Source organism: Parasteatoda tepidariorum, chromosome 2, assembly GCF_982258835.1.
Source record: "Parasteatoda tepidariorum strain Cologne lab strain chromosome 2, Ptep-v5.0, whole genome shotgun sequence".
Lineage (NCBI taxonomy): Eukaryota > Metazoa > Arthropoda > Arachnida > Araneae > Theridiidae > Parasteatoda > Parasteatoda tepidariorum.
In genome coordinates, this window is record NC_141756.1 from 90,505,760 (window position 1) to 90,533,173 (window position 27,414).

The 27,414-nt window shown below is 31.4% G+C and overlaps 1 protein-coding gene across 2 annotated transcripts in view; it reads left to right on the forward strand.

Annotated features, from left to right (window-relative positions):
- The window catches only part of LOC107449664 (blastula protease 10), a 54,322-nt gene extending 27,223 nt beyond the window's left edge, over positions 1-27,099 (forward strand). The window contains exons 1-14 of one of the 2 annotated variants that reach the window (XM_043056261.3): positions 1,324-1,461; positions 3,737-3,802; positions 4,876-4,938; positions 7,942-8,085; positions 9,873-9,923; positions 10,704-10,878; positions 13,779-13,905; positions 14,058-14,133; positions 19,212-19,406; positions 20,955-21,090; positions 21,239-21,382; positions 21,457-21,560; positions 24,237-24,379; positions 26,809-27,099. In XM_043056261.3, coding sequence (XP_042912195.2) covers positions 3,749-3,802; positions 4,876-4,938; positions 7,942-8,085; positions 9,873-9,923; positions 10,704-10,878; positions 13,779-13,905; positions 14,058-14,133; positions 19,212-19,406; positions 20,955-21,090; positions 21,239-21,382; positions 21,457-21,560; positions 24,237-24,379; positions 26,809-26,935 — 1,539 coding nt within the window. In that variant the 5' untranslated portion in view covers positions 1,324-1,461; positions 3,737-3,748 and the 3' untranslated portion in view covers positions 26,936-27,099. Of the gene's footprint in view, positions 1-1,323; positions 1,462-3,736; positions 3,803-4,875; positions 4,939-7,941; positions 8,086-9,872; positions 9,924-10,703; positions 10,879-13,778; positions 13,906-14,057; positions 14,134-19,211; positions 19,407-20,954; positions 21,091-21,238; positions 21,383-21,456; positions 21,561-24,236; positions 24,380-26,808 lie in introns of those variants that run through there. The other variant, XM_087157711.1, reaches the window with a different exon arrangement.
- The last annotated feature ends 315 nt before the right edge of the window (positions 27,100-27,414 follow it).

The window sequence follows — 27,414 nt, forward strand, 5'->3', positions numbered from 1 at the left end:
TTGATACTTAAAAGGATTTTATCTTGCTCCTTAAAAGGATGGCATAAAAACCATACATTCGGTTAAATTTGCATTACAGTTTCATAATTTTTTACGAAATGTAAGGTAGTAAGAGCTGTAATTTTGAAAACCGGAATATCATATATACGAAAAAATTACCGATTTAAATACTGTACATTTTTATTTCATTCACCAGAATTACAATTTTTTTTAACCAGAAGCGTCATTACCAAAAAGTTCGCTAATTTTACTGGAATTTTTCCTCCGTGTACACTCTCAATAAACTCAGTTAAACCTTGAAATATAATGTGGTACAGATATTCTATAATTTTCATTGGATATTAAATTGAATCAAGTTTCCATTAAGTTCTACCTTCTCATTCATAATAATATAATTTCCATGAACTAATCTTTGAAAGTAACTTGTAAAAAATTCACTAAACCTTTACGATCATAGTATTACACTATTCAAACTTACCAAATTACCTACTATACCAGGGATGGCGAACCAATGGCACGCGTGCCATTTATGGCACGCTACACAATATTTTGGGCACCCCACCGATCACAATTGTTGTTACACTATGAATTGTTATTACACAAATGTTATTACGCTATGAAGCATATGTAACAATTAAATTAAAATTCACAAAAAACAAACAAAAGAATAAACAATTATTAATAAAAAAATTACAAATTAATGCTAAAAAAACAATTAATAACAGTAAAAAACAAGCTGACAATAAATAACTAGCAAAAAAATCAACAGTCCTGCTTAAACTAACATCTTACAACCTAATATAACTTATTGGTCATTTAATCTGCTACAACAGAAGTCATACTGATGTTACTTTAAGTTGAATTGCGTGTATAACTGAGACATTGCAAAATGTATATTTTTTTCAATGTAAATAAAGAGTTTTGAGTTGATAGTATTTAGTATTATTATTTTCCCAATAATCACGAAGTTAAAATTATTTGACGGCACGTCTATGACCTCATTAAGCAATTTTTTAGAGAAAATGGCACGTTGGTACATAAAGGTTCGCCACCCCTGTACTATACCATAAAGTAGTATTACTATAACATAAGTTCATTACTTAGCACCATATTAATATTGCAGTAATGATATGACATGGTGCAAAATTTAAATTACATTATGAAATAATATAAAAATAATATTAATTTTCAAGCTGAAAGGTTCTTTTTCGATTAAAAAGACTTAATAATTAAGTGAACGTGATAAATTTCCTTGTGTCTTATTCTACTCATCTTCATGTAAACTGGTATAGCAAGTCAAGAAGTTTTTTGGATGGGGGCCCTAGGGCGAAAAAAGAAGTTTGTGGACACTAAAAGTTCATCACTTTCTGTAGCGATGACCTTACTGTAAACATTGTACACAGGGGGATATTTTTTTTCTATTTATTTTTCTAAACATTCAAGATCTTAAGTGAAACGAAGGTAAGTGCATTGTTAATAATTTGCAAGTTATTATTTATTTGAAATGTACTTTAAAGTTCCTTGATACCACCAAGTAGAAATATGCAGATGAATCTCTGTTTAACGGCTCTCTATTTAACGAAAATAAGTTCTGGTCCCGGTTCCATAGTAGAAAATCTCCTTTCAAAGACCATTGTGTCTTTGTTTAGAGAAGGAAATACTTTAACTTAGAATTATTTTAAAATTAAAGTTGAAGTCAATTGAACTCATCAACCAATAAGTACAATAGTCTTGTGAAGAAACTGACACTTCCATTCACTTGATTGATGGATTGGTGAATGCTTATAGGATCTCATAAATTTATTGTAAATATTACAGAGTCCCTACACCAAAAAATTAAACAAAATCTGCTCTTAGTTATCATATTGAAATTACCAACTTTCACCACATTCACAATTTTATCACATATTATAAAAATCATATTTTATTGTTAATTTCACCAAAATCCCATGACTAAAGCACTTCGGTAAAAATTATTAGGCTTTTCCGTAGAGCCAGAAACATGGTAAATTTTATCATATTCTGATAGTTTAAACCATACTTTTTTTCAGTGCATATATTTTGAAACTTTTATGAATACTAATATTTAAAAAAGATAGATACAAGAACGCTGGTATATTATAATTGGTATATAAGTCAAATCACAATAAAGTACCATCCAAAGTTATTTCCATTCTAAGACATATGTCATGAATTTAATTCATATACCTACTACTATTCATCTATCTATATATTAAAATCAATTTTTTGAATTCTGAAAATCTTAGCTATAATTTTTTATTTACATTCAAAAATTAAGAGAATCAAAGCGTTTAAGACGCACATAAAAATTATTTTTCCCCGTTTTAAAATTTTCGTGTCTGCAAACCATAAATTATTTAATATTAAAACTCCTTTTAAGTTCATCATAAGATTTAATAACAATTTTAAATTGAGTTAATCATAAATCAAACCTTCATGTCGCTTGATTAAATTTCGCGCAAATTTGCCTTAAAAACTAAAATAATAATTAATTCTTATTTAAAAAAAAATACATTGCAGCAAAGTTTCTCCACAATGAAGTATACCTACAGCGAATTTCTCCCTTGAATACTATTTTGAATCAAAAACGTTAAACAACATTAAAATTTTTCCCCATATAACGAAGCGATTGTCTTCGTATATCGAATTTTTTAGATGTTTATCATTTATATTCTCGTCAGTTTTTTTAGAAATCTCAGTTGAAAATTGGAATTTTTGAATAAATTGGATCATGAGAATGAGGTAACTCTTTCCGTCTTTTTAAAAGTGAACGAAAAATTTTAAACTAATTTATATACAAAATGGTATTAGATTTATAAGGGGAAATGGTTAACGTTAAAAGACAGGAAAGTAATAGCGATGCAAAAAATGAAGATAAAATACAGACAAACTGCCCTTTAACTGAAATACTACATTCATTCGAAATTAAGTTCAGAAATGGAAAAAAAAATGTGCTATATATAAGTCACTCTTAAAATTTTTATGAACTAACCCTTGACTCTGGAGAGACAATGGTATATAGTTTTATGCATTTTTTTCTGTCCTTTTATTAACTACAAGCAAAAGTATATTTAGGTATTTTTTAATTATAAAAAACAGTTTAATAGTCACTGAAATATCTGATAAATTATCGGAATTAAATTTGTACAAAATATAAAATATAAAAAAAGTAGTTTGTAAGAGTTTTTTTCTAAAATTCATATTCAAAAATTTATCAGTAATTGATTTTGAAAATTAATGAAATTTCATTGACAAATAACTGTTTTTCTTGGATTTAAAAAACTGCAAAATAACTGCAAATTTTAGAAAAATAATAATTTGGAAGTGAGTCGTGTTTGGAAGATTTTACCTTTAACGCAGAAATAGGTAGGCACCGATGTTTCATGCTGTGTTTCATAATCATAAATAACTATATGCTAAACAGAGAATTATTGCATACTTTCAAACTTCACCGGTTACGCATGCAATAAAAATCTATGGTTTTTATATACAATAATAATATCTATTAACTTCAGTTCTAATTAAAAGACATAATTTTTCAAACAAGCTAAAAAAATTAATATTTACCTTAGTAACTGAAAAAACATTCAACCTCTGTGCAACGAAATTTTCGTAATAACGAATTTTTCATAGGAACCAATTAATTTCGTATTAATGTGACTCTTATGTACTTTTATTGATTTATTGCTTATAAAATTGTAACATTTTGTTTCAGGTAGGTCTCAAAATGAAGCATAAGTGGCTAATTGTGATTCTATGCATTGCGACAAATAGTGCTCAAGTAAATATATTTAATTTTTTTCTAATACTATCAAAAAAGCTGTGGTGGTTTAGGGGATAGAGCGCTCGCCTCCCAATTGGGTTAACCGTGTTCGAATCCCTGCGAATTCCGCACCCGGCTCGCATCAATCACAGTGCTAGCTTAAAATATTATCGGTGGTAAATGCATCATGGATTAGAATCCTCTTGCCGTCAGAGTAGACATCCATGTAACGCGAATAAGTTCCATCAAAATGTCCTTCATGGAGGCAAATTCCTGAAATTGTAATCTTTCTTTAAAGTCTTCTGTGACTGATTTTAAATAATTTTATAAATTCTAACTAAAAAGATCTTCAAAATAAATACCAGCCATTTTCATTCTTTACTTCCCAAACTACTTCTGAAATTGCTCTTGCAATTAAAATTATCCTTGAAGCAATTTAGTTCAGTTAATTTTTTTTCCAGTATCATGGTGCGAATTCTTCTTAATCAATTAACGTCAGCCAATACTTGTTAAACCTTGGAGCCGACCGGCTAGTGTAGGAGGCAGGGAACTGTCCTTGCATCCTTGCCTTTGTGTGAGAATGTGACCCGCCCTATAAACGGGTTGTGGTTGTGTGAATGACGTGGCAGAAGTCGAATTCCTGGCCATAGATGGCGCCACTGAAAAACCGAAACAATTGCACCCCCACTGCCTAAACAAGCATACGACAAAAAAAAAAAAAAAAAAAAAAAACCTTGGAAAATCGGCAAATGAGCAATAAGAAGGTTAAAAAGAAAGTAAGTCAGGAAAATCGGTAAAGTAAAGAAAATCAGTTTAAGAAGTAAGGAAAAGGTTAAAAGGAAAGTAAGGAAGGAAAATAAGTACATCTTGATGTTGTGCCTTCTTGATGCTGTGCCTTCTAGGAAAACATTCATTTTAGTTCTGTTGTCTTAAACTCTCTAGTTGATTGAGTAAGAAAATTCATGCAATCGAAATTTATTTTTTATGTAGTCGGTATTAATCAAATTAATCATAAACGTAAGAATATTTTAATGTAATATTTCATAAGTTATTAGCTTTACTAATCAACATAATTTAACTTTTAATTATAGATTTTTGGAATTCCTGTTGCCGACACTATAGATGAAGTTTCCAAGGAAAGTGTAGATTATCCTGTAAGTAATAATTGAGAAATTTTATCACTGTTATTTTTTTCTTTTTTTTTTCTTTTTTCTCTTTCGTAATTTCAATACATTTTTGAAGTACATTTCAGTGATAACGATAATTTTTCTTTGAAAAGATTAAATACTGCCAAAAAAAATATGTTTGTCTTTTTCCATTTAATTTTTTAAGTTTTGAAACTGTCTATCAGAATTTACCAAAAACCTTTAGAAACTAGTCTCAATATAATCTCTATATATTGTAGAAAAAAAATCTCTTTCTATGCCGCAGTTTTTAGTACAAATTTTTTCAGTAATGAAATAATATGTATTAAATATTTAGTCTATTTCACATTATTTGTAGAAATATAATTGCAAGCTTGGCAAAAGAAGAAAAAATACTAAAGAATCTATGAAATTTTTTCAAATACGCGATAAATAATACCATTTTTTCAATGGCGGGCACTTGGGACATTGACCCATTGGCCACTGGAATGCCAGAACTGCTACTCTCTTTTCGTTACCCAGTAGGCACCTGTGGTGAAGCCACGGCGGTGGAGCAGCGTCGCCCACGTCACACAACCACAAACCCGTTTATAGGACGGGTCACATTCGCACAATCACACACAAAAAGGAGAAAGGACATAGAACACAGAGAAGAGAGAAAGAAACATCCATGCTCTGAGCGGGATTCGAACCCGCAACCATCGATTCCGCAGTCAGACGCGCTAACCACTCGGCCACCTGGTCGGCATTTAAGATACATATAAAATAAATATTAAATTCAAACGAATTTTCGTTAGTTTTAATTCCGATAATAAATTGTTACAATAAAACAAAATGTTTGGAAAATGCATAATTATGCTGGAGCATTTGGAGTCATCACTCAAAGCAATTGAATTTTTATTCAAATTCTTCAAATAATTTTTTTTTTAAATTTATCATATTAAAACGCAAATAGTATTAAAATTTCTGATTGAGGATTGAGGTCTTGCTAGTCTTCTTTTATAGCGAACAAAGCGCTTCCTCTGCAGAATGAATCAAAGTTGGAGACATAATCAAGAAAAAAATTGTAGTTTTGACAATTTTTAACGTAAAAATTTCCTCAAAACAGAAAAAATGAATCGTGTACAACATGATTTCAGAACCTAAAAAAATTCAGCCCAATAGACGGACTGCACTTAGAAAATTTTCCTTGTTAGTCAGACTTATTATTTTAATAGCCAAAGCCGGATAGAGAATACTATGATTATTGTTTGAGTTTCTAGGCAGATGTTTTTGTTTGCTTAAAAATGACATTCCCAGAATACTGTTTCATAAATTAACAAATAGTTAAGACAAATTTGTTAACAGCTCTAATGAGTACCAGTTTATTTACATTTTTATGTGACAATACCAGAACACTGTTTCATAACTTAACAAATATTTAAGACAAATTTGTTAACAGTTCTAATGAGTTCTTATTTATTTATATTTTTATGTGACAATACCAGAATACTGTTTCATAACTTAACAAATAGTTAAGACAAATTTGTTAACAGCTCTAATGAGTTCTTATTTATTTATATTTTTTTGTGACAATACCAGAATACTGTTTCATAACTTAACAAATAGTTAAGACAAATTTGTTAACAGTTCTAATGAGTTCTTATTTATTTATATTTTTATGTGACAATACCAGAATACTGTTTCATAACTTAACAAATAGTTAACACAAATTTGTTAACAGTTCTAATGAGTTCTTATTTATTTATATTTTTATGTGACAATACCAGAATACTGTTTCATAACTTAACAAATAGTTAACACAAATTTGTTAACAGCTTTAATGAGTTCTTATTTATTTATACTTTTATGTGATCTTCTTTACATAAAAAATAAGTCTACACAAAAAAATACTGGTAAAAAATGAATAACTCTGGTTCCTAAAACTAAAATATTACAGCATTTGAACCATTCATTCCATGATTTTTCGTTTCATATGATATTGGTGTATCATAAATTATTATTTTCTAAATTATACTGTTTATTAACACCTGTTTAGTAAAAATACCAAAGTAAATTGAACTAAAATGAAAACTGAAAAGTAAATTTAACAGAATAAAGATTTTTTTTTGCCACACTCTAAGGTATCATGGTAAAATTACCAAATTTTACCACATTCACCAAATTGTAACACATATTATAAGATATTATGTTGTTAAGATTACCATAATAATTATCTCAGCGCTGCTGTAAAAATTTTCTCGCTTTTAGATGTTCCCAAGAGCCAAAACCACGGTAAATTTCACCATATTCTTGAACTTTTGGCCATACTTTTTTTTCTCGGTAGACGTTTTAAAATAGTTAAAAACAAGCTACTATCAATAGTTTTGAATGTCCAATGAAGGTCCAAGCTTATAATTTGAAAGTTCATATCTTTCACGAGTAATGACAATATTAAAATTATCATTTCCTGTTGTAAATGAGAATTTTTTCTCAAATCCCAATACACTCTTATGTCAATAGTTAAGCAATAGTTCAAAAGGGAATTAAATAATTCATATTTAACTATCAAACCTCTCTAAAGTTAAAATAAAGTATTATTTTGGCCTGAAATTATTTTGCTAGTGTAACTTAATCGTTTTCCCATAATTTTAGTGTTCACTTTACATTATAAATTTTTACTTCACTTTGTGCAAAAAAAACGTTGAATATTTACGTCTTTTTTTAAATGCTTTAATGCAAGGTGCATAAAGCATTCTTGTGCAAAATTGAGTAACAAATCAATTAACCTTAACATTATGCAGGACCACTTTGCAGCTACTAAATCTATTTGCAATGTTAATGTTCAGCTATAGAGAAATTATGTTATTTATTATTTTAATAGATTAAATTCATAACGCTATATGTTGTTTTAAAACTTACAATTCAGAAATGTTGTCGAATAATAATTTTTCATGATAAACAAATATAAAAAAAATTTATTTCTATAAAAATGTCAAATTTTTAATGTATTTTATGATTTGTCTCATGCAGGAAGAAACGTACAATTTGCCGCCTGAATTGTATGAACCTCATGACCATGGAAGGACCAACTGTAATTCCAATTTTCAAAATCCGGCGGCTAAGGAAGACATGGATGGAGACTATATTATAGACGGCGAAGACAGAGAAAACGGAGTAATTTACAATTATTTTTCACTTCTTTATTTTACATAAATTATATATTAATAATATAATAAGAAAAAGTATTATATATTTATTATAATAAAGTATTTCGTAGCAGATCGTTGTAGGCAAGAGAGCAGTGGAGTGTAAGTGTTCCTCAGTTTCGAGACTATGATGGTGACTATGTGGTCAGCATTGCGCACTAGCTGCCTTTATTTTCCAGACATGTTGGTACTCATCGATCTGAAGCTGGATAGGCTTGAATCTGCCATTGGAAAAAAAAAGACATTTTTAGATAAATGAATAAATAAATAATAACTCAATGCTTTATCCACTGAGCCGTCGGGTACCAATTATACATATTATGAAAACCATGAAACACACGAGCATCATGGGACAATTATAAATAATTTTATTTTTAGGAAAAATATGTCAATTTTCTATATGGCGAGCAATAATATAAGCAAAGTTATAGGATGTAGTGAAACAAGTTCATTAATAAATATTTTATTTTCAGTTTTAGATCATTTAACTTGTTCTCCCGTTTAAACAAAGGGTTAAACTGAAGTTAGTATAAATCACACGAACATAGCACATATTTCATGGTTATTAATTATAGAGTCCGTTTAAAAAATATTTAGATTAAGATATGGGATTTATTAACATTTAAAACACGTCTCTTGAGATTTGAGTGTATAGCTTTGCCGCTTAAAAGAGTTCGTAAGATATTAAAAGAATAAAAAATTCAGAAATATATGAGAAACTCATAAAAAATTGAAATTATGAAACAAAATAGAATTTTAATAATCGTATAAATATAATTTTTAGTAAGCTAATATTTTATTAAAAACTGAATTTTACATTTGCAGCTTTTAAGCATGGTTTGTTAAATATAATTATTTATATAAGAGCGAACGCATCATGTTCTTTTTTAAGATATTAAAAATAGATTAGATAATTTCGACTTGGTAGTCTTTTTGTCTAACAAAAGCATTTCTTCTATGAATTTAATACAATTATAACTTTTATATAAAAATTTTACTTTAAATTTAACGTTCTTAAACTGCTTATTTTTTATTTTATTATTATTGATTTTAATTCATTATTAATTTTATTTTATTATTAATTTTTTTACTTTATTTTTTTTATTGAACAAGGGCAAAAATATACAATTCTAAAATAAGTTCTTTCTATTACTATAGCATATTTTTACATGATTATACATTATTACACACGATACCATATTTTAACATGATTATACATTATTATACATGATACCATATTTTAACATGATTATACATTATTATACATGATAGCATATTTTAACATGATTATACATTATTATACATGATAGCATATTTTAACATGATTATACATTATTATACACGATACCATATTTTAACATGATTATACATTATTATACATGATAGCATATTTTAACATGGTTCTATGCTCTTTATAAATAGAATAGGCGTCTCAGGGTTACGTGATTTCCCCTCTTTCCACACTTTACCCATTTTTGTTGCCATGGTTTCGGTAAATCTTGATTTTCCCTCACTGCAGTACGTTTCATTAAAAGTTAGAAAATATTGGCTTGGGGAAAAAACAAGATTTGTTGAAACTATGGTAGCGGAAATTGGAAAAGTGAGGAGACAGGGGAAATTGCGTAACCTTAGAAAGCCCATTCAATTAAAACTTTTCTAGAACTCATACTAGAGCTTCGTGCTTCTTAACTTCACAAAAATTAAGTTAATTAAGTGCCCTAAGATTCATTATATAAGCACTTGTTTTGATTGCAGGTTGAAGCTTTGAAAACAAAAGAAGACTTGAAAACAATAGCAAATGATCAGGTAATATAGTAGCTAAATAACTATTTTCTTGAATTTTAAATATGAAGTGAATCATAAAATAATGATTGAGTTTCTCGTTTTAATAGCTTGATGTATTCTAATGATCAGTCACTTTTTCGCATTGTTCAGCTGTGTGATTTTATAAGTGTTTTTTTTTATTTGTTTATTTATTTATTTTTGGTGAAATAATTATTACAATTGAGTAGACAATAGGATGTTTGTGTGTATTGTACTATTGTCTAGGTAAATTACAGAAACTTTTAACTACATATCCAGAAACAATGCGAAGAAGATTGTACAGCATTTAAGAAATAATATGGCTTATCATTACAATGCCCCAAATCCTAAAATTGCGTAAATTTACGCCCATAAATGAACTTTCTAAAATAATTATGTTCATTTGAACACTCCTTAATAATAACAAACATGCATTTATCTTCGAAAATATTCAATTACAATTATTTATTTCATTATTATTATTATTTATTTATTTTATTCAATTATTCTTCTTCTTATTATTATTATTCAAATATTATAATTATTATTATTATTATTGTTATTATTATTCAATTATTATTATTATTATTATTATTATTATTGTTGTTGTTGTTGTTGTTATTATTATTTATTTTAATATTATTATTTTATTATTATTCAATTATTTATTTTAATATTATTATTATTTAATTATTGTTATTATTTATTGTTATTTTTTATTATTATTGTTTTTATTATTATTATTTATTATTAAAAAATTACAATTTATTTATTTATTTTAAGATTATGCTTTTTGGTGGAAATCCTTCATTCACGGAAACCGGTGAAAGGATCGTTGAAGGTGATATTGTCGTTCCAAAATATGCAGATGATCATAAGGAATTATCCCACAGAAAAGGGACCATCAACTTGTTAGCTCTTTGGCCTCGATCAACTGTTTATTACACCTTGCATTATTGTAAGTAAAAAGGGAGGATGAGTTCTATCTTATTACACTTATTGATTTCTGCGGCAGATTTTAAAAATGATTTTAATCTTGATTATGTGAAGATAGATGATTGATTTGAAGATACTGATAAAGATTTCATTATATCTTCAAAAATGAATTTGAATGTATACTGCTTTTGATTAAATTCATGCAGTTCGAAATTTATTTAGTTCGTTTAAAATAAAAACCTTAATATTTTGGAAGATAGATTTTTTTAAATTTAAAATTCGTTCCTCTAAACAAAAGACGCGTTTGAAGATAAATTAGTCTCAAAATTTTGCTTATTAATGTTCAAATTTTACATAAAATTGCTAGAAAGAACGTTTAGAGCATTATTATTTGCGATCAAAGCATCATTTGTGAAGACTAATATTTGCTAGTCAGGCTCTTCAAGTATGTTATAAATAAAAGCAGTGGTCGAGATTGCCTGTTTGGTTGGGCGTTGGGCTCATGTTGAAAAGGTCGTGAGTTCGATCCCCAGCGGCCCGTGTAGTAAATGATGTCTAATGCACGTTAAATCAACCGGGACACAAAATAGTCCATGTTCCCATAACAAATCATACCTGTGGGGGTACTGAAATGGAGATTGGACGTTCTCTGGCTCATGTCAAAATTATGATTTGTGGATGAATGAATGAATCTATGAATGAGTCCCCCCATAAACGAGTTGTGACGTGTGTGAGGCAACAGGCTTATTCCTTGCCATAAAAGGCCCCACTGAAAAACAAGAAACGCACCCTCGGCCTAAAATTCGCTTGGCTTCACCAAGCAAGCATCCTGGTTGGCAAGTAGCATTAAAAACAACACAAAGGAAAACAACTCAAAGGAATTGATTTGAAGTTACATTGCAAGCGGTACTATTTCCGCTAAAGCTCGAGAGTCGTTATTATGGCTTATCGGTAGATTGACCACGATAATTCGCGAAAGATTCGGAATCAAGTGTTTTCCGCTAAAAACGCATTAACTGTTTCCATATCGATAAAGTTCAAACGTCTTTTTCTCTCATTCTATCAATTAATTTGTTGATTGTTTGATTGTATTTATTGACTTGATCCTTTATACGCTGAAAAATATGGTAATAACATTAAAAAAAAAATTCCATGTATTATTGTTTCTTAAGGGATTGATGATTGATTCTATCAACTGATGCATTGTTTGTATGAGCAATTCTACAAATAAACGCTAATTAGGCGGCCAAAAAAAAAAATTGGGGGGGGGGGGCACACTATTTCTACATGAATTTTCTTCTTGTTGACACCCTAAAATGGCAAGAAAAAATTGTGAACATTAAATTAATTTTTTTTTGTGACATACTTTAAATGTGACATGCTCTTTCTGACATACTGAGATAAATCTGAGCCATTTATTCCGATAAAACGATTTTTACACAAATATAATATTATTATAATGTCTCTCTAAAATGCATTTATAGCGATTTCATACTATAAGATTATATTTTAGTATAAAAATTGGCGTTTATTTGTAGAATTGCTCATATGAGCAATTTTACAAATAAACGCAAATTAGGCGGCCAAACAAAAATAAATTTTTTTTTGGGTGGGGGCACGCTATTTCTACATGAAATTTCTTCTTTTTTCCACCCTAAAAAAGCAAGAAGAAATGTTGAGCATGAAATTTTTTCATTGTGACATACTTTAAATGACAAAATACCAATTTTAAATTTTTCCCAATTTTTTCAATTTACGAACTTAATTAAATTTTTTTATTTTTGTTTCTTATACTAATATATAATCTTATAGTATGAAATCAGTATAAATACATTTTAGAGAGACATTATAATAATATAATATTTATGTAAAAATCGTTTTATCTGAATAAATGGCTCAGATTTCTCTGAGTATATCAGAAAGAATATGTCACATTTAAAATTATGTCACAAAGAAAAAATTTCATGTCCACGATTTTTTCTTGCCTTTTTATGGTGTGAAAAAGAAGAAAATTTGTGTAAAAATAGTATGCCCCCCCCCCCCGAAAAAAACTTTTTTTGACCGCCTAATTGGCGTTTATTTGTAGAATTGCTCATATAATTGTAATAACTTGATTTCTCAGACAGCGAAAAATAAATAAATAACGTTGTGTTAATTTAAGAGTACAGAAACGTTGCTGTTGTTCCAACAAAGATCTTATTGTCACTTTTAAAAGTGTCTAGTAGGTAATGTGCTGTTTATCTAGGTAGTTTGCAGATTTCATAAGGAATTCGAAAATTGAAAAATTTTTGTTTGCACTTTAATCAATCAACATAAATTATCGTATACAATAGCTAGATAATCTAATTTCTACATTTTAGCAGTAATATTTTTAAAAATCAGCAAACAAGAACTTAATGAACTAGAACTTAATGAACATCTTAATGAACAAAAAGTGACTAATAACCCATTAGTTCGTTATAATAATTCTTTTTTCGGAAATGAAGCCGATTTATTAATTTACTTCACTTAAATAATTAGTTTGCTAACATAAAAAAACTATGAAAGCAAGAAGAAAAAAATTCCTGCTTTTGTTGCTTAATATTTAACCCATATTCGTTTATTTTAAATGTGTTTTGCATAAGAAATATTCAAAATCTGAAAAAATATAGCTGATATGACCTGATATGATTTGTGAGCTGATATGATCTGAATGCAAATCAGTTTTAAATTTTTAAAAGGAAGAATGAACCATAGCGGTAATGAAAAGGGGAGAGAATGTATTAAAACAAGTTGGGAACCACTTCTAAAACTCTTCTTTGGTTGAATACTTTAATAATCTCGTAAAAAAGAACTTTCCTCGTCCAGTGCTATAAATAATTTATTTGTCTTCTCAAAAGTTTCATTAATCTTGAAATTTTGCTTTTAAATTTCTTTCCATAGCGCTCAATCCCTTAGGACGTCGAGCGATAAGAGATGCTATGGAGCATTGGGAAAATATGACATGCGTTCGATTCGTAGAAAGGACTACACAGTTGTGGTACGTTCGATTCAGGGGTGACAGAAATGGGTAAGTGTCAAAGCAATTTTTCTAATTTTGTACTCATGAAAAATGCTGATGAAACTCATCAAAAATAATTTCCTTTAATGACTACTTAAAGAGGAAAATTCTATTGACGAGTTTTCTGAAGCTACTGAAGTTACCTTTCTTTCCTTTTACAGTTGTTGGTCGTCCATGGGAAGAAATTTATTGCCATTAATTGGCCAAGATCTTTCAATTGGAAACAGGTGTGAAAAGGTATATAGACCAGTTTTTATGTCTTAAATGAAATTTGTGCTGCTTGGGAAGGAAGCAACTACAAAAAAACAAAAGTAACAGCAACAGTTGACAAAAGTAACAGTTGACACATAACACCGGGGAACCAAGCTTTTGTTGCATTTATAAAAAAAAAATAATTGATTTTGCCTAATTTGGGTATGGAGATTTAAAATCTAAAGTTTTGCTCCTGAAGATGCAGATTTTTTAAATGACATTTTTATTCCATTTTTGTCAACATGTACGACTTTATAAATGTCATACGTAACAGGGGGTCACGTAAATGTTGCGACAAATTTCTAGGGGAGTTAAGGCGCATCATCAGAATTAAAGTTTCATGGGAAGTATCATTCCCGGAAATGTTGTCATATGCAGCCGGGGATACTTTCTTGTTATGACTTGCTCGAAAGCACACGACGAAATAGTTTTAGCCATATTTCTCCCCTATAAATTTGTAGCAATATTTATATGACCCCTTGCTTTATATGACGTTTTTAAAGTTAATTAATTAAAAAAGTTAAATTAAAAATGTCATTTAAATAAAATAGTGCGTGGAGTCCCTCCGCGCGGAAGAAGTTAAACTTCGTAAGCTGCGACGTTAATTGTAGAAGAATCAGCAGTCGTAGAAGGATCACTAGTTCTATTCAACGACTCCTTTTCCTGCTACTCTCGCTTCCGTGCTCTGTAATAACGGTAATATTGTACATTTTTCCCTCGTGGACCTCTTGAACCAGTGAAAGTGCTTGAGGTTGCCTCATCGTCTCGCCATGGAAAATGTATTTGTATTAATAATGTATGTGAATGCGTCATAATGTAATTTCAAAAGAGAAAACCTAACAATCAATTGATATTCACAAGAGACGTGGCTTGACATAACCTTAAATCCGTCGCATTGTCCGTGGGATTGTTTTCACTCATTTTTTACAATTGTTATCCACTAAATTTGAAAATAAAAAATACTATCCTATTAAATTATATGTGTATCAAATCAAACTAAAAAAATATTTATAGAAAAACAATACTCTTATGACTTTTATTATTTTCATGTTAGTGAGAACCAAAACAATATGGAAATGAATGAGGGAAAACTGGATCGTACCACATGATTTCCCGGCCAATAAAAATGTAGCGTTAAACGTTTAACGCAACCTTGTTGGAAGTCGCATAAGAAGTATAACTTCAAAAATAAACTGTAGCTCAGAAAAGGAAAAACCGATTGCAGATTTAAAATCAGCGCTAGGAATATATTTAAGATCGGTTTTAAAAAATCCCATGCAGCAGAAAAAAAATTTGCTCCCCTGCGGATATTATTAAGAAAGGATAAAAATAAAATAATAAGGATAAAAATTTAAAAATTTTGTTACCGGCCAGTAGCCGATAGTAGTAGTTTTAATTGTGCCAACTTCTGAAAATATGTAGCCATTTTTGAAAATGTATGGCCATTATTAAAAATATGTGGTCACTTTTTCAAAAATTGAGTATTCCAATCCATTAAAAAATGATTTTATTAATGAAAAGCAGTTTTTTGAAACATTCCTTAAAATGTGTTAAACACTACATGGTTCATTATTGAGGAAAATAAAATTTTATTGACATATCTATATTAAATTTAAGTATTGATAACGTTTATAACGTATTCAATTGATTAATTTAGGCCATAAGCTTTTAAACCAGTAATTCGACATAAATTTATGTTTATCAACAAAGACAAAGTTTATTCGTTGCGAAATAAATTTGAAATAATTACTATCATAATCATGAAGTTACACAGTCCAGTCACATTAATGTGACCACTACCTACTTTCGACGTCTACGTGAAATAACCAATCACAGAAGGCAGGTGGCAGCGCATTACAGTGGATTGTATATATAGGATGTCCTAAGGCATCTGAAAGCATTTCAATCGTTGGCGTAATGCAGAAACGTAGCGATTTATCCGACGTCCAAAAGGGCATGATTATTGGCTTTCGGGCCAAGGGTGGAAGTATTTCGGAAAGGCTGATTTTGTGAACTGTTCGCGTGCCTCCGTGGTAAAAGTATACCATGCATGGCAAAATGGCACTATACAAAGCAAAGCAGCGTGGCACATGTGGTGCATCACGGGCCATAGATGACAGAGGCGAACGAAGGCTACGGAGATGCGTTCAGGCGAATAGACGTGCAACTGTTGAGCAACTGACCACCCAGATGAACCAAGAAACTACCAAGAGTGTATCCTCAACCACTGTTCCGCGAACGTTGCTGCGCATGGGCCTCCGCAGCAGACGCCTGATTAATGCACCTATGCTGACTGCTGTTCATCGGCGACGAAGGCTGGAATTTGCACGCCAGTACCTCAACTGGACTCCCACAGAGTGGCAAAGGGTGGCTTTATCCGATGAATCACGTTTTATGCTCCATCGCACAGATGGACGTTGGCGTATACGGCGTGAAACGTCTGAAATTAAACATCCTGCAACAATTGTCGGAAGGCTGCATGCTGGAGGAGGGAGCATTATGGTTTGGGGGATGTTTTCCTGGCATTCACTGGGTGCACTCATCATTGTGGAAGGCACGATGGATCAGCACAAGTACGCATCTGTCCTTGCGGACCATGTCCACCTCTACATGCGAATGATTTTTCCTCAGAATGATGGCATCTACCAGCAGGACAATGTGAGGTGTCATACAGCTCGCAGTGTGTGTGCGTGGTTCGAAGAGCACGAGAATGAATTTACCATACTCCCCTGGCCAGCAAACTCACCGGATTTAAACCCAATCTAGAATCTGTGGGACCACCTCAATCGGGTTGTTCGCGCCATGGATCCTCAACCGCGTAATCTAGCGCAGCTGGCCACGACACTGGAGTCGGCATGGCTTAACATCTCAGTGAACACCTTCAGAAACCTAATTGACTCTCTTCCTGCACGTCACGCAGCGGTTCGCTCTGCCAAAGGTGGTTATTCTGGATTTTGACAGGTGGTCACATTAATGTGACTGGACTGTGTATATTAATTAAATTATTCTTAAATATTATCAGAAATAAATTTTAAAAAAATTTGCTCCAATTCGAATGAAGCCATTAGTAACCAAACTCAGTCCCTCAGAAATATTACATCAGCATAAAATTAACTGTAATTACAGCTTTTCCCTGAAATAAATTATACGAGAAGTTGAAAGCAAATGTGTTGGAGCACATGGCGGCTTACAAAACAATTTTCGATCGTCACTTTTCATATTTAGTCGCCTTGGGGACAGAGGCTACCGATTTTGCCCTATTGTTGGTGCAGACCATCAGAAATGTATGCTTTAAATGCTATTGTATTTGAAGCATACATTTGTTATGTAATAATGCAATAGAATATGTGTAGTAATATTCCATTCTACTAAATGAAAAATTATTTAAAAAACTATTTTATAATTACTTCAAAAGATCAAATTTTGTTTTTATTCAAAATGTAACACCATGAAAGGGTGTTACTAATAAATTGAACCTTAACAACAAGTTTAAATCAAAAATATTTATCATTTGCATTTCAATTATTTTAATAAGTTCAAAATGTTAATTTAGCAAAGTATTTTTTTTTTTTCAAAAAAAAAGTGATGCTACAAATCCGCAGTGCAGGAAATAATACCCAACCTTAACTTCTAAAAGAAAAAAAAATGTAATATTGTACATTTTATTTACTTAAACGTTAATAATATGAAAACAAAAACAGTCTCATGTAATATATCAGTACAATTTCAAATTTGCAAATCTTATGGAAGTACTCGAATGGAATATCTCGACTCAAACATGATTATGACTACTTGACTACATACATGACTTCGTCGGCTACAGCTAGTGCAATGTGTCAAATATGTTGTATTAACTAGTATATGAGAGTCATGCTTTTATTTCAAAGCATAATATTCGTAAAATTTTTAAACAATGTATTTTTATTCTTAGTTTTTCCAATTAAAGTCCAAAATGGCAATGCAATGTTTCCACTGCATCTCAGTTCTTTAAAATTCGGTTTCCTTTAGAGCGTCTCTTGGCATAATAGCCAATGTGTCTTTCGGCTTAGTAACCGATCTGGTGAGCATGGTGGTTAACCTGTTTACCATGATGTTTCTTTCACAAAAAGCACCCCTTAAATGATCATTATGAGTCTTTTCAAAATCACTTACTTGTGAGAAATTTAACAAATGCTAGAGTAAGAAAGAAGTAGTTGGAAGTAAGAGAAATATCAGAACTACATTAGTTTTGATTATATCATATTTCTGTTTTTTTTTTTTTTTCAAATGGCAGGCACTGAACATTATTCTTCGCCTTAGAAGATGCCGGAATTGTTACTCATCTCACGTTACCCAGTGGGCACCGTCCCGCAGTGGACTGATCGTTAAGACACGGTTCCCAGCAGATCACCGAAGTCAAGCATCACTGGCTGCGGTCAGTGTGCGGGTGGGTGACCACTTGGATCAGCCAGCGTAGGGACCGAGGATGTGCGGTATTGGTCCTCGTTATACTGTTCTACCGTAAAGTGCTCGACTTCGCGTGCAGGTTGTCGGGCTACCGAAGCGGGGGTGCCATCCCCTCCGCAGAGGATCAAAATTGTGATGGCATGTCCAAGGATCATCCTCAAGGATGTTTCCCAGACCGTCACCAATAGCCCATTGTGCAGCTCTAGTGCGACGTAAATGAGCAACAACAACAACAACCCAGTGGGCACCTGTGAACCAAAGTCACGGAGGCGAGCAACATTACCCACGCCACTCTGCCACAAACCCGTTTATAGGGTGGGCCACATTCACGCATCACACACAACAGTGGACAACACGTAGAGAGAAATATCCATGCCCAGAGCGGGATTTGAACCCGCAGCCAATGGCTTCGCAGTCAGGCGCGCTAGCCGCTCGGCCACCTGGCCGGCATCATCTTTCTGTTCATACTTGTATAAAATATTAGTTTGACGGTTAAACAATTAAATAGAAATTTAATTCCGAACAATTTAATTTCAAAGTTGTAATGCCAATGCTTAAAATGTCATTTTTGAGCAAGTTTAAACTAAATTGACTTGAACTTGTTTTTCTTATTATAGAGATATGTCGTTGTGCATGAAGTCGGACATGCACTAGGACTCAATCATGAGCAGTCAAGACTGGACAGAGATCGCCATGTTCGAGTATTATGGCGAAATATAGCATTAGGAGGTCGCCCTCAGTTTTGGCGCGGTCTGGACAATCCTCATGGCGTGGAATATGATTTAACATCAATCATGCATTACCATGCTCAGGTAAGGAATTCTATGTTAATATATGGTCGTTCATTCTCAACACCAACGTTATTCATTATCTGTTTTTCAACTATTTTTATACAGGGAGTTCTGTAATGACTATCCTTAATATACGAATTTCAAATCCTTGTCAAAAAAAAAAAAAAAAAAAAAAAAAAAAAACATAATGCGTGGAGTCCCTCCGCGCGGAAGAAGTTAAACTTCGCAACCTGCGACGATAATAGTAGAAGAATCAGCAGTCGTAGAAGGATCACTAGTTCTATTCAACGACTCTTTTTCCTGCTCCACTCGCTTCCGTGCTCTGTAATCACGGTAATATTGTGCATTTTCCCCTCGTGGACCTCTTGAAAAAGTGGAAGTGCTTGTGGTTACCTCGTCGTCTCTGGAAAATGTATTTGCATTAATATTTAAATGTATTTGTATATGTGAATGCGTCATAATGTAATTTCAGAAGAGAAAACCAAACAATCAATTGATATTCACTAGAGACGCACCTTGACATAACCTTAAATCCGTCGCATTGTCCGTGGGATTGTTTTCACTCATTTTTTACAATTGTTATCCACTAAATTTGAAAACAAAAAATACTACCCTATTAAATTATATGTGTATCAAAACAAACTAAAAAAATATTTATAGAAAAACAATACTTTAATTATTTTTATGCTAGTGAGAACCAAAACAATATGAAATGAATGAGGGAAAATTGGATCCTACCACGTGATTTCCCGGCCAACAAAAATGTAGCGTTAAACGTTTAACGCAACCTTGTTGGAAGTCGCATAAGAAGTATAACTTCGAAAAAGAATAAATAAGTTTATTTATTTTGGGTTTGGAATTAATATTTAAACGGGTAAAAAGCAAAAATGCCGTCAGTATTGAAGTACTTTGTTCAACTAAATAAGATTCTTTTCACAGCACTTAAATATTTACTTTATTTTCTTCACATATAGAGGGAACAATCGGCAAAGAACTCTGTTAGGTTATAAAACATTTCTCGAAAAAAGAACGAATTCCGAAAGAAGTAAAAATAAACTACTTAAAAAATAAAAATGCTGTTGCCAGCCATAGAATTTTTTGAAAGTTAACTTAGCAACATAAATCAAAATGACATACAACTGCAACTAGATCAAAATTATGATACCTGAGCGCTTGACGTAACAAGTATCTTTACAAATCTGAAAATGGCGATGAATAACGTTAGCAGTTTAGTTTCTCGATGATAATCGGAGGTCTTTATAATTATTAACTTCCATGTCCCCATCAGCAATCAAACAGATTTCGACGTTCTCAGTCTCACTTTCCCCAGCAGTGCTTCATTAGATTTCGGTATGGTTTTTATTTTATTTTTTTAGTATAAATATTGATCTTCAACCTTTAATATGTATACTTTTTACATTTCCTCTTTGATAATATTTTTTAAAATATGAATTGAGGGAGGTAATCGCGGAACAGCTATATGTATAATGTACAATCTATAATATATATGTAATCTCATGTAAACTACTAATGTATACATGTAATCTTTACACAATTTTTAATTCACAGGCTTTCAGCAGCCGCATGTTCGAAAGAAACACAGTCGTCAGTCGCAATCCTCATTATCAAAGATTAGTTGGCATGAAAAGAAATGACGTAAGCTTTAGAGATGCCAAAATTATCAATTCGATGTACAGATGCGATTGTGAGTATCTGAAGAAGTATTTTTTATTTGTTGCATTAATCTATAGCCTGGTGTTATATTTCTTGGTTTGAACTTCTAAAAAAAAAAGTTGTATTAATTTAGTTTTAAAATATAAGTTTGATGAAGATACCGATTGATGTGTTTGTAGCAAAATGCCCGAATCGGGGACAAAGATGTGAAAATGGTGGTTATCTTGGTCCATACAGAGAAGGTGAGGGTGGACCATGTCCCTGTGTCTGTCCTCCTCACACGTCAGGGGAACTATGTGAATACATTGTAAAACCATACTATGGTGAGTTCTTTTTTTTTTTTCAAAACTCTTTAACTATCCCATATGAAATAAATTAATGTCTATCATTTTTGTAGAGGATCCACCCTGTGGAGGAAATATAACAGATGAAACAATAATTGAAACTCCTGGTTTTCCCGAAAGAAAAGAACCTGAAATGAGTTGCAGTTGGATTATAACAGTAAGTCACACCAGCTCATCTTGATGTCCTGGAATCTTGTTTTATTCATATGAATGCTGATTCCCTTGTTAACGATATTAGTGTCTCACAACCTCTCCATAGCGCGTGGTAATGAATTTTCCCTGATTTGCTCCTGCCAGCCGCTGTTGCTCTTCTTGTTCAGTTTTTCTCTTTTTTTTTCTCTCGGCAATGGTGATTTTTCTAGTTTTGTTTCTCACTTTTATTTTTCCCTTTTTCGTTGGCAACTTTACGCTCTATATTCTATATACGTACTTTTTCTTATCATTCATATCTCACAAGTTTTGAAAATGGGCGCCTATTTTTTGAACGCCTGAAGCAGCCCGACTGTTATTTCCTAGTTGTATATTTTTGGAGCGACCGAAGTTTTTTTTATATCAGATAGTCTGCCATTCCAAACTCATTGGCAACACTAGCAGCATTCGTGACAACTAATTCGTTCGGTTACTGTTTGGACGAATATTCAAATGGCACTTTTGTTCAATTTTTTTCCTCCATCTTAAATGCATAATTCCAAGAAACTAAAGGGGATATACTTGACAATATGAAAACTTAATTTGCTTCAATATTCGACATGCTCAGAGCTCTCAAAAACAGGCACCCGTTGTCATGACTTACCAGACCTGAATGAGGAAAACAATAGAAGTTTGTAACAGCGAAACGAAAAAAAAAGCCACAGAAAAAAAAATGACTTTGTTTTTCACACTTTATATTTTTCTCATAAATTCATTTTCTCATTCTCTGCTTACTTTTGAGAGCCCGAAACATGTCAACTTTTATCACCTTTATATTTTTCGAAACAAATGAAATTTTCATAGTATGAAATCCAAGCTCGCACATTAAGTTATTTTATACAGGTATTTCGCAATCGTCGTGTCTTAAATATATATGTTTAAAATATTTTTAAAAATGTACTCAAAAAAGAATATACAATAGGAATCGCAAATTAATATTTAAACTATGGAAAATAAAAATAAAAACGCTAACCAAATCTATCCAATTGCTAGAAAGGAAGGGGAGATGAAAAACATTAAAATTAGTTTGATTACCTGGTGAAACCTGGAAATGTTTTCAAGCCTTTGTAGGAACAGTTTTTTCTAGTAATGTTAAGTTCAAATCGTGTAGAGATAGAGATTGATTCATATACAGAAATTCATTTAGCTTATTAACGAAAATTAATCTGATTTTTAAGACCATTTCTTTTTGGTAGGAAGGTAATAGGATCTCAAAAATTTTAAATAAGAAATCAGACGTAAACTTGAACTTCAGAACTCAAAAATAAATGAATTCATAAATTGTGTGTTTATAACTTCAAATAAACTAGATGAAAAATTATTAAATGAACTAATACACTATTCACAGCTCCCCAGTGTCAGCCTCCCTTCTCGACCTCATGCGAACCTTTATTTAAACAAATCCCTTTATTTGTACCATGATTACTTTGTATGCTTCCCACGACCTTATAAATTTTTCATAACCCCTTTAAAAACCATTTCTATTTTCTCTGGCAATCAAACTTGTTTTGATTCTTTTTTCGTTACTTCACTTTCCTCAGTAGCGATTTGTTAGGTTTTCACAGCAATTTGGATTGTCAGCCCGTAGACCAGGGATGGGCAAACTACGGCCCGCGAGCCAACTGTGGCCCACCGGAAGGTTTTATTCGGCCCACGGATGGAATTTTAACTTGCCGATCAAGGGCAAATATAAAAAAATATGCATCTATTTTCTTGTCGACTTTGTTTGAAGCTATTTATGTTCTTTCTTTTTTTTAACAAAGTACTGATGACCTTTTTACTTTCTCTATTTTTGTTCTACAAAACATAAATTGATGGAAATAGCACAGAGAGCTTCAATTGGTAAAATATTGAAGTTCTTTATAGAATAGCTGTAGATTGGCTCCAACTAGCGTTTGTCTTTCTCGAGGAGCAAATTTATGGAATCTAATATAGGTGAATTATGCTTCACATGTGGCAGACTGCGCATTTTAAGCTCCACCGAGAGGACAATCTAGCAATCATGTGATGCAGTTGTTTCTAACTATGCCAATGTTTGAGTTTTACAAATCATTACCAAAAGCTAGTATCCAAAATCTTAATATTTCATGCCCAGAAAATCAGTGCTGTGTTTGCTTAATCTTATATATATGTGAACAAGAGCTTTCAACTAAACATTTTAAAAAATCATTTAAACAATCGTCATTAAAACATTTTGAAGAATCATTTTAGAAGTAGACTAACAGACAAGCATTTAGCCCCGTTTCTTAAAGTAAGCACATCTCACTTTGAACCTCATATAAGGAACTTTTTAAAATGAAATCGAAATTTCATTCATCTCACTAAATATTTGAATTAAAACTTAAATATCGCTTTTTTTTAAATTTAAATTTTGAAGTTTTTACTTGGCTCACCAAGCAATTTTTTTCTCAATTTTTGGCCCCCGACCAAAAAAGTTTACCCATCCCTGCCGTAGACAGTGGCCTCTCATGCGCATATTGTTTTAATTCATTTTCTGCTAGAATTTTCAGAAATAAATAACACACATTAACGTTGGAAATATATTTTGACAACAAAGGGAACTAAAAAATGAATGTAAAAAAATAAGTAAATAAAAATAAAAAAAACAACTTTAAGTAAATATAAATTTCACATTTTATTTTAGGCACCGAGACGGAAAGAAGTCGAAGTAGAGTTTGAAGAATTCAGCTTCAGGGAGAGATTGCAACAAGAATCTAGTTCGTTTTATGGGCGTTGCGTTAACGAAAGAGTTGAAATAAGAAATACTGATTATTATACTGGAACATTGTAAGTAATTCAATCACTCTATCTACATTTTTATTCCTTTTTTTTAAAAAAATTTAGATATTTTAGAAATTAAACGATTAATTTTAAATATGACCATTTAAAATTAGTGTCGTTTTTCGAAAATAAACTTTTTTTTCCAATTTATTATTGGTACATACAACAGCTAATTTGAAACCTTTATCCTAACTTGCTTTGCAGAAATAATTAATTAATATTTATTATTAAAAAAATAGGTAAAAGATACTTTTAAAACTACTACCTTTTAACAAAAATAGCGATTTATTTCACTATCTATATATATATTTCTCTTACACGGCACCAAAAAAAAGCCTCATTACAACTCCCCGAATGGCAACGTTAGAAAATCGACCAATGATTGCTGCTAAAAATATAACATGGCAAATGTCACATGAGGTGGCTCAACATATAGCGCTTTTAAAAACGGAAACAATAACCAGAGAGAGCATTATCAGGTTGTTCAATTCAGATTCATGCCCTAAAAACATGATAATATTTAATTTAAACTCAATTAGGAATTAATTAGGCTGGCCTTCTCCATGACTATAAATAAGTCACAAGGTCAGACTTTTGAGAAAGTCTATAAATAAGTCACAAGTTTTTAGTCATGGACAACTTCATGTTGGCCTGTCAGGAGTTAAGTCATTTGACAGCCTTTCAGTAATTGCTCCAAGATGCCAAATCTATAATTGTGTTTTCAAAGAAATTCTAAATGCTTAGTGTTAATTTCTTAGAGCTTTTCAGAAAAAAATGATTTTTGGAAAAAATTTAATTGAAACTTCTATTGGCAGTAGGTAAGGGGAACTGCCAAAATCAAAACTCCCCGATTAGAAATGCAGCATGGTGACCTCCACGTGGTATTTCTCGGGTAATGCTAACAGTCATGCATTTTAATTTATTGTATGTAAAACATCCTTATTTTGTTCTAAAATGTTATGTACTTTATCACAAATGTTAATTAATATAGAAATTGATTTCAATAATGCTGATCACCAAAAAATATTTCATTTGGCGATAAAAAAAAGTTTGTGTTCTTGAAAATGAAAGACTTTTTTAGGGTTATTAACTCACAAGGAAAGTTAGGGTTTAAAGTTTATATTTTTAAATAATAAAAAAAATTTCTAAAACTTTCAGAATTTCTACCATTAACTAATTTATTATACACATTTAGTTGAATTTAGATGAGTAACTGCAATATTTGATAATTTATTTTGCTAATATGTTTCTCATTTAGCTAATGTTTTGATTTTTTCACCATGTACAATCTAAATAGCTAATAATTTTTTTAAAAGCCAATAAGAACATTGATAGAATTCTTCTACATAAGTACAATACTATGTCTTTGATGATAAAATACTACGTCTTTGATGATAATATACTATGTCTTTGTGCTAGAACATTGTGTTCATTGGCGAGCGAGCGCAGCGCGCCATGGTTCAAGGCGTGAACCACATAGGATTGCGTAGCAATTCTCGGAGGTTGGCGAGCGTTAGCGAGCAGGGGGACCCTTCGTCATGTAGAAGGATAGATAGAACAATTTATAAGCGGACCTAACAAATACATCCAGGGTTACGACCAGGATACGAACTCGCCATCTCCACGCTTCACACGGCGCTTGGCGGGCGATAACGCTCGGATCCTTTTATTTATTTTTTTCGGCACTCATGCTTACTTGTCAACAAAATATCACCGAAAACAAAATTCAATAAAATATAATTAAAACACATAAAAAAATATACATAAACATTACAAAAATATATATAAACACAAAAACGTAATTAAAACAGGTACAGTAAAATACTCGGGTTGTCATAAATTAAACATCACCCATCACAGCGACTAACTTGGCGATAACCCAAAGTGTTTCTCCAAATATAAGACAACCCGGGAAATTTTATTGCGTTTTAAAAAACGGTGGTTTTATACGGCGGATTTGGCGAGATTAGTAATGTTTTGAAGGTGATAAAGTCAGCAATCTATAGTTGTAGATTTGGCGAGAATCAGTGGGTAACTGCTTTTCTTTTATTTATAAGCTTTTTTTCAAGGTATGTTTATGTACTTGCCATTTTCAAGTTACTATTTTCTATATTTTTTTCCACGCTAGTTCTTAGCAACAAGCGTGAGAAAGTCGTTTCGGCATTGGCAACAGTTTGGCGACAAGCGTCATTTGCGATGTTTTTCAAAGTTGCGCTAAGTGTGAAACCTACGCTAGGATTTAAAATTACTCCTGCAACAATAAAGCTTTGTGTTTTGTGCAACTTAACAGTACTTCATTTACAAGTTGCTGCATACCAGAAGCGGCTAATTAATCCACATTCATCCTGCTTCACAATACAATACCTGACGTCTACTTATCCTCCCTTTACTTGATATTAAAAAAATAATAATAAAATTCTAATAATTACTTTCAGCTACTGTGGAACAGACATAGAACCAGGTACCAAAATGACATCTCGGGGAGGAACATTCATTATTCTAATAGCTGCAGATGATGAAATGGAAGGAAAAGGACTGAGAGCCAAAGTACGATTTGTTTAATAAAAAGAAATATGTTGAAAATAGTCATCGTGTACATAAAGTACAATATGTCACAAGTCATATAAAGTGCTCAAATACATCTTAAACTGCATGTCTATTCACAATTATTTATAGCACATCAAACTAGCATAAATGTCATATCATTAATAAATGCATTCCTCATATTTGTTTCATCTTTATTTTCCATATCATTCAGTACATTTCACTATTTAACAAATTTTAGCAGTATACAATATATATATATATATATATATATATGGTAATGTAAAATTTTTTGTCTTGTTTTAAATTTAAATTTCGACACATTTTAGTTATAAGATGTGAATGCGCAAATTGGTTTCAGTTTTAAGGGAGGAAACATGTGTTAGAGCCTGAAAAATAAAAAGTATATGAAATATTTTTTTATAGTATAATGCAAACTAAAATTATACTTGTGTTAATGCATCTCCAAAAGTCGAAGAAAATTTTTTTAATTAAAA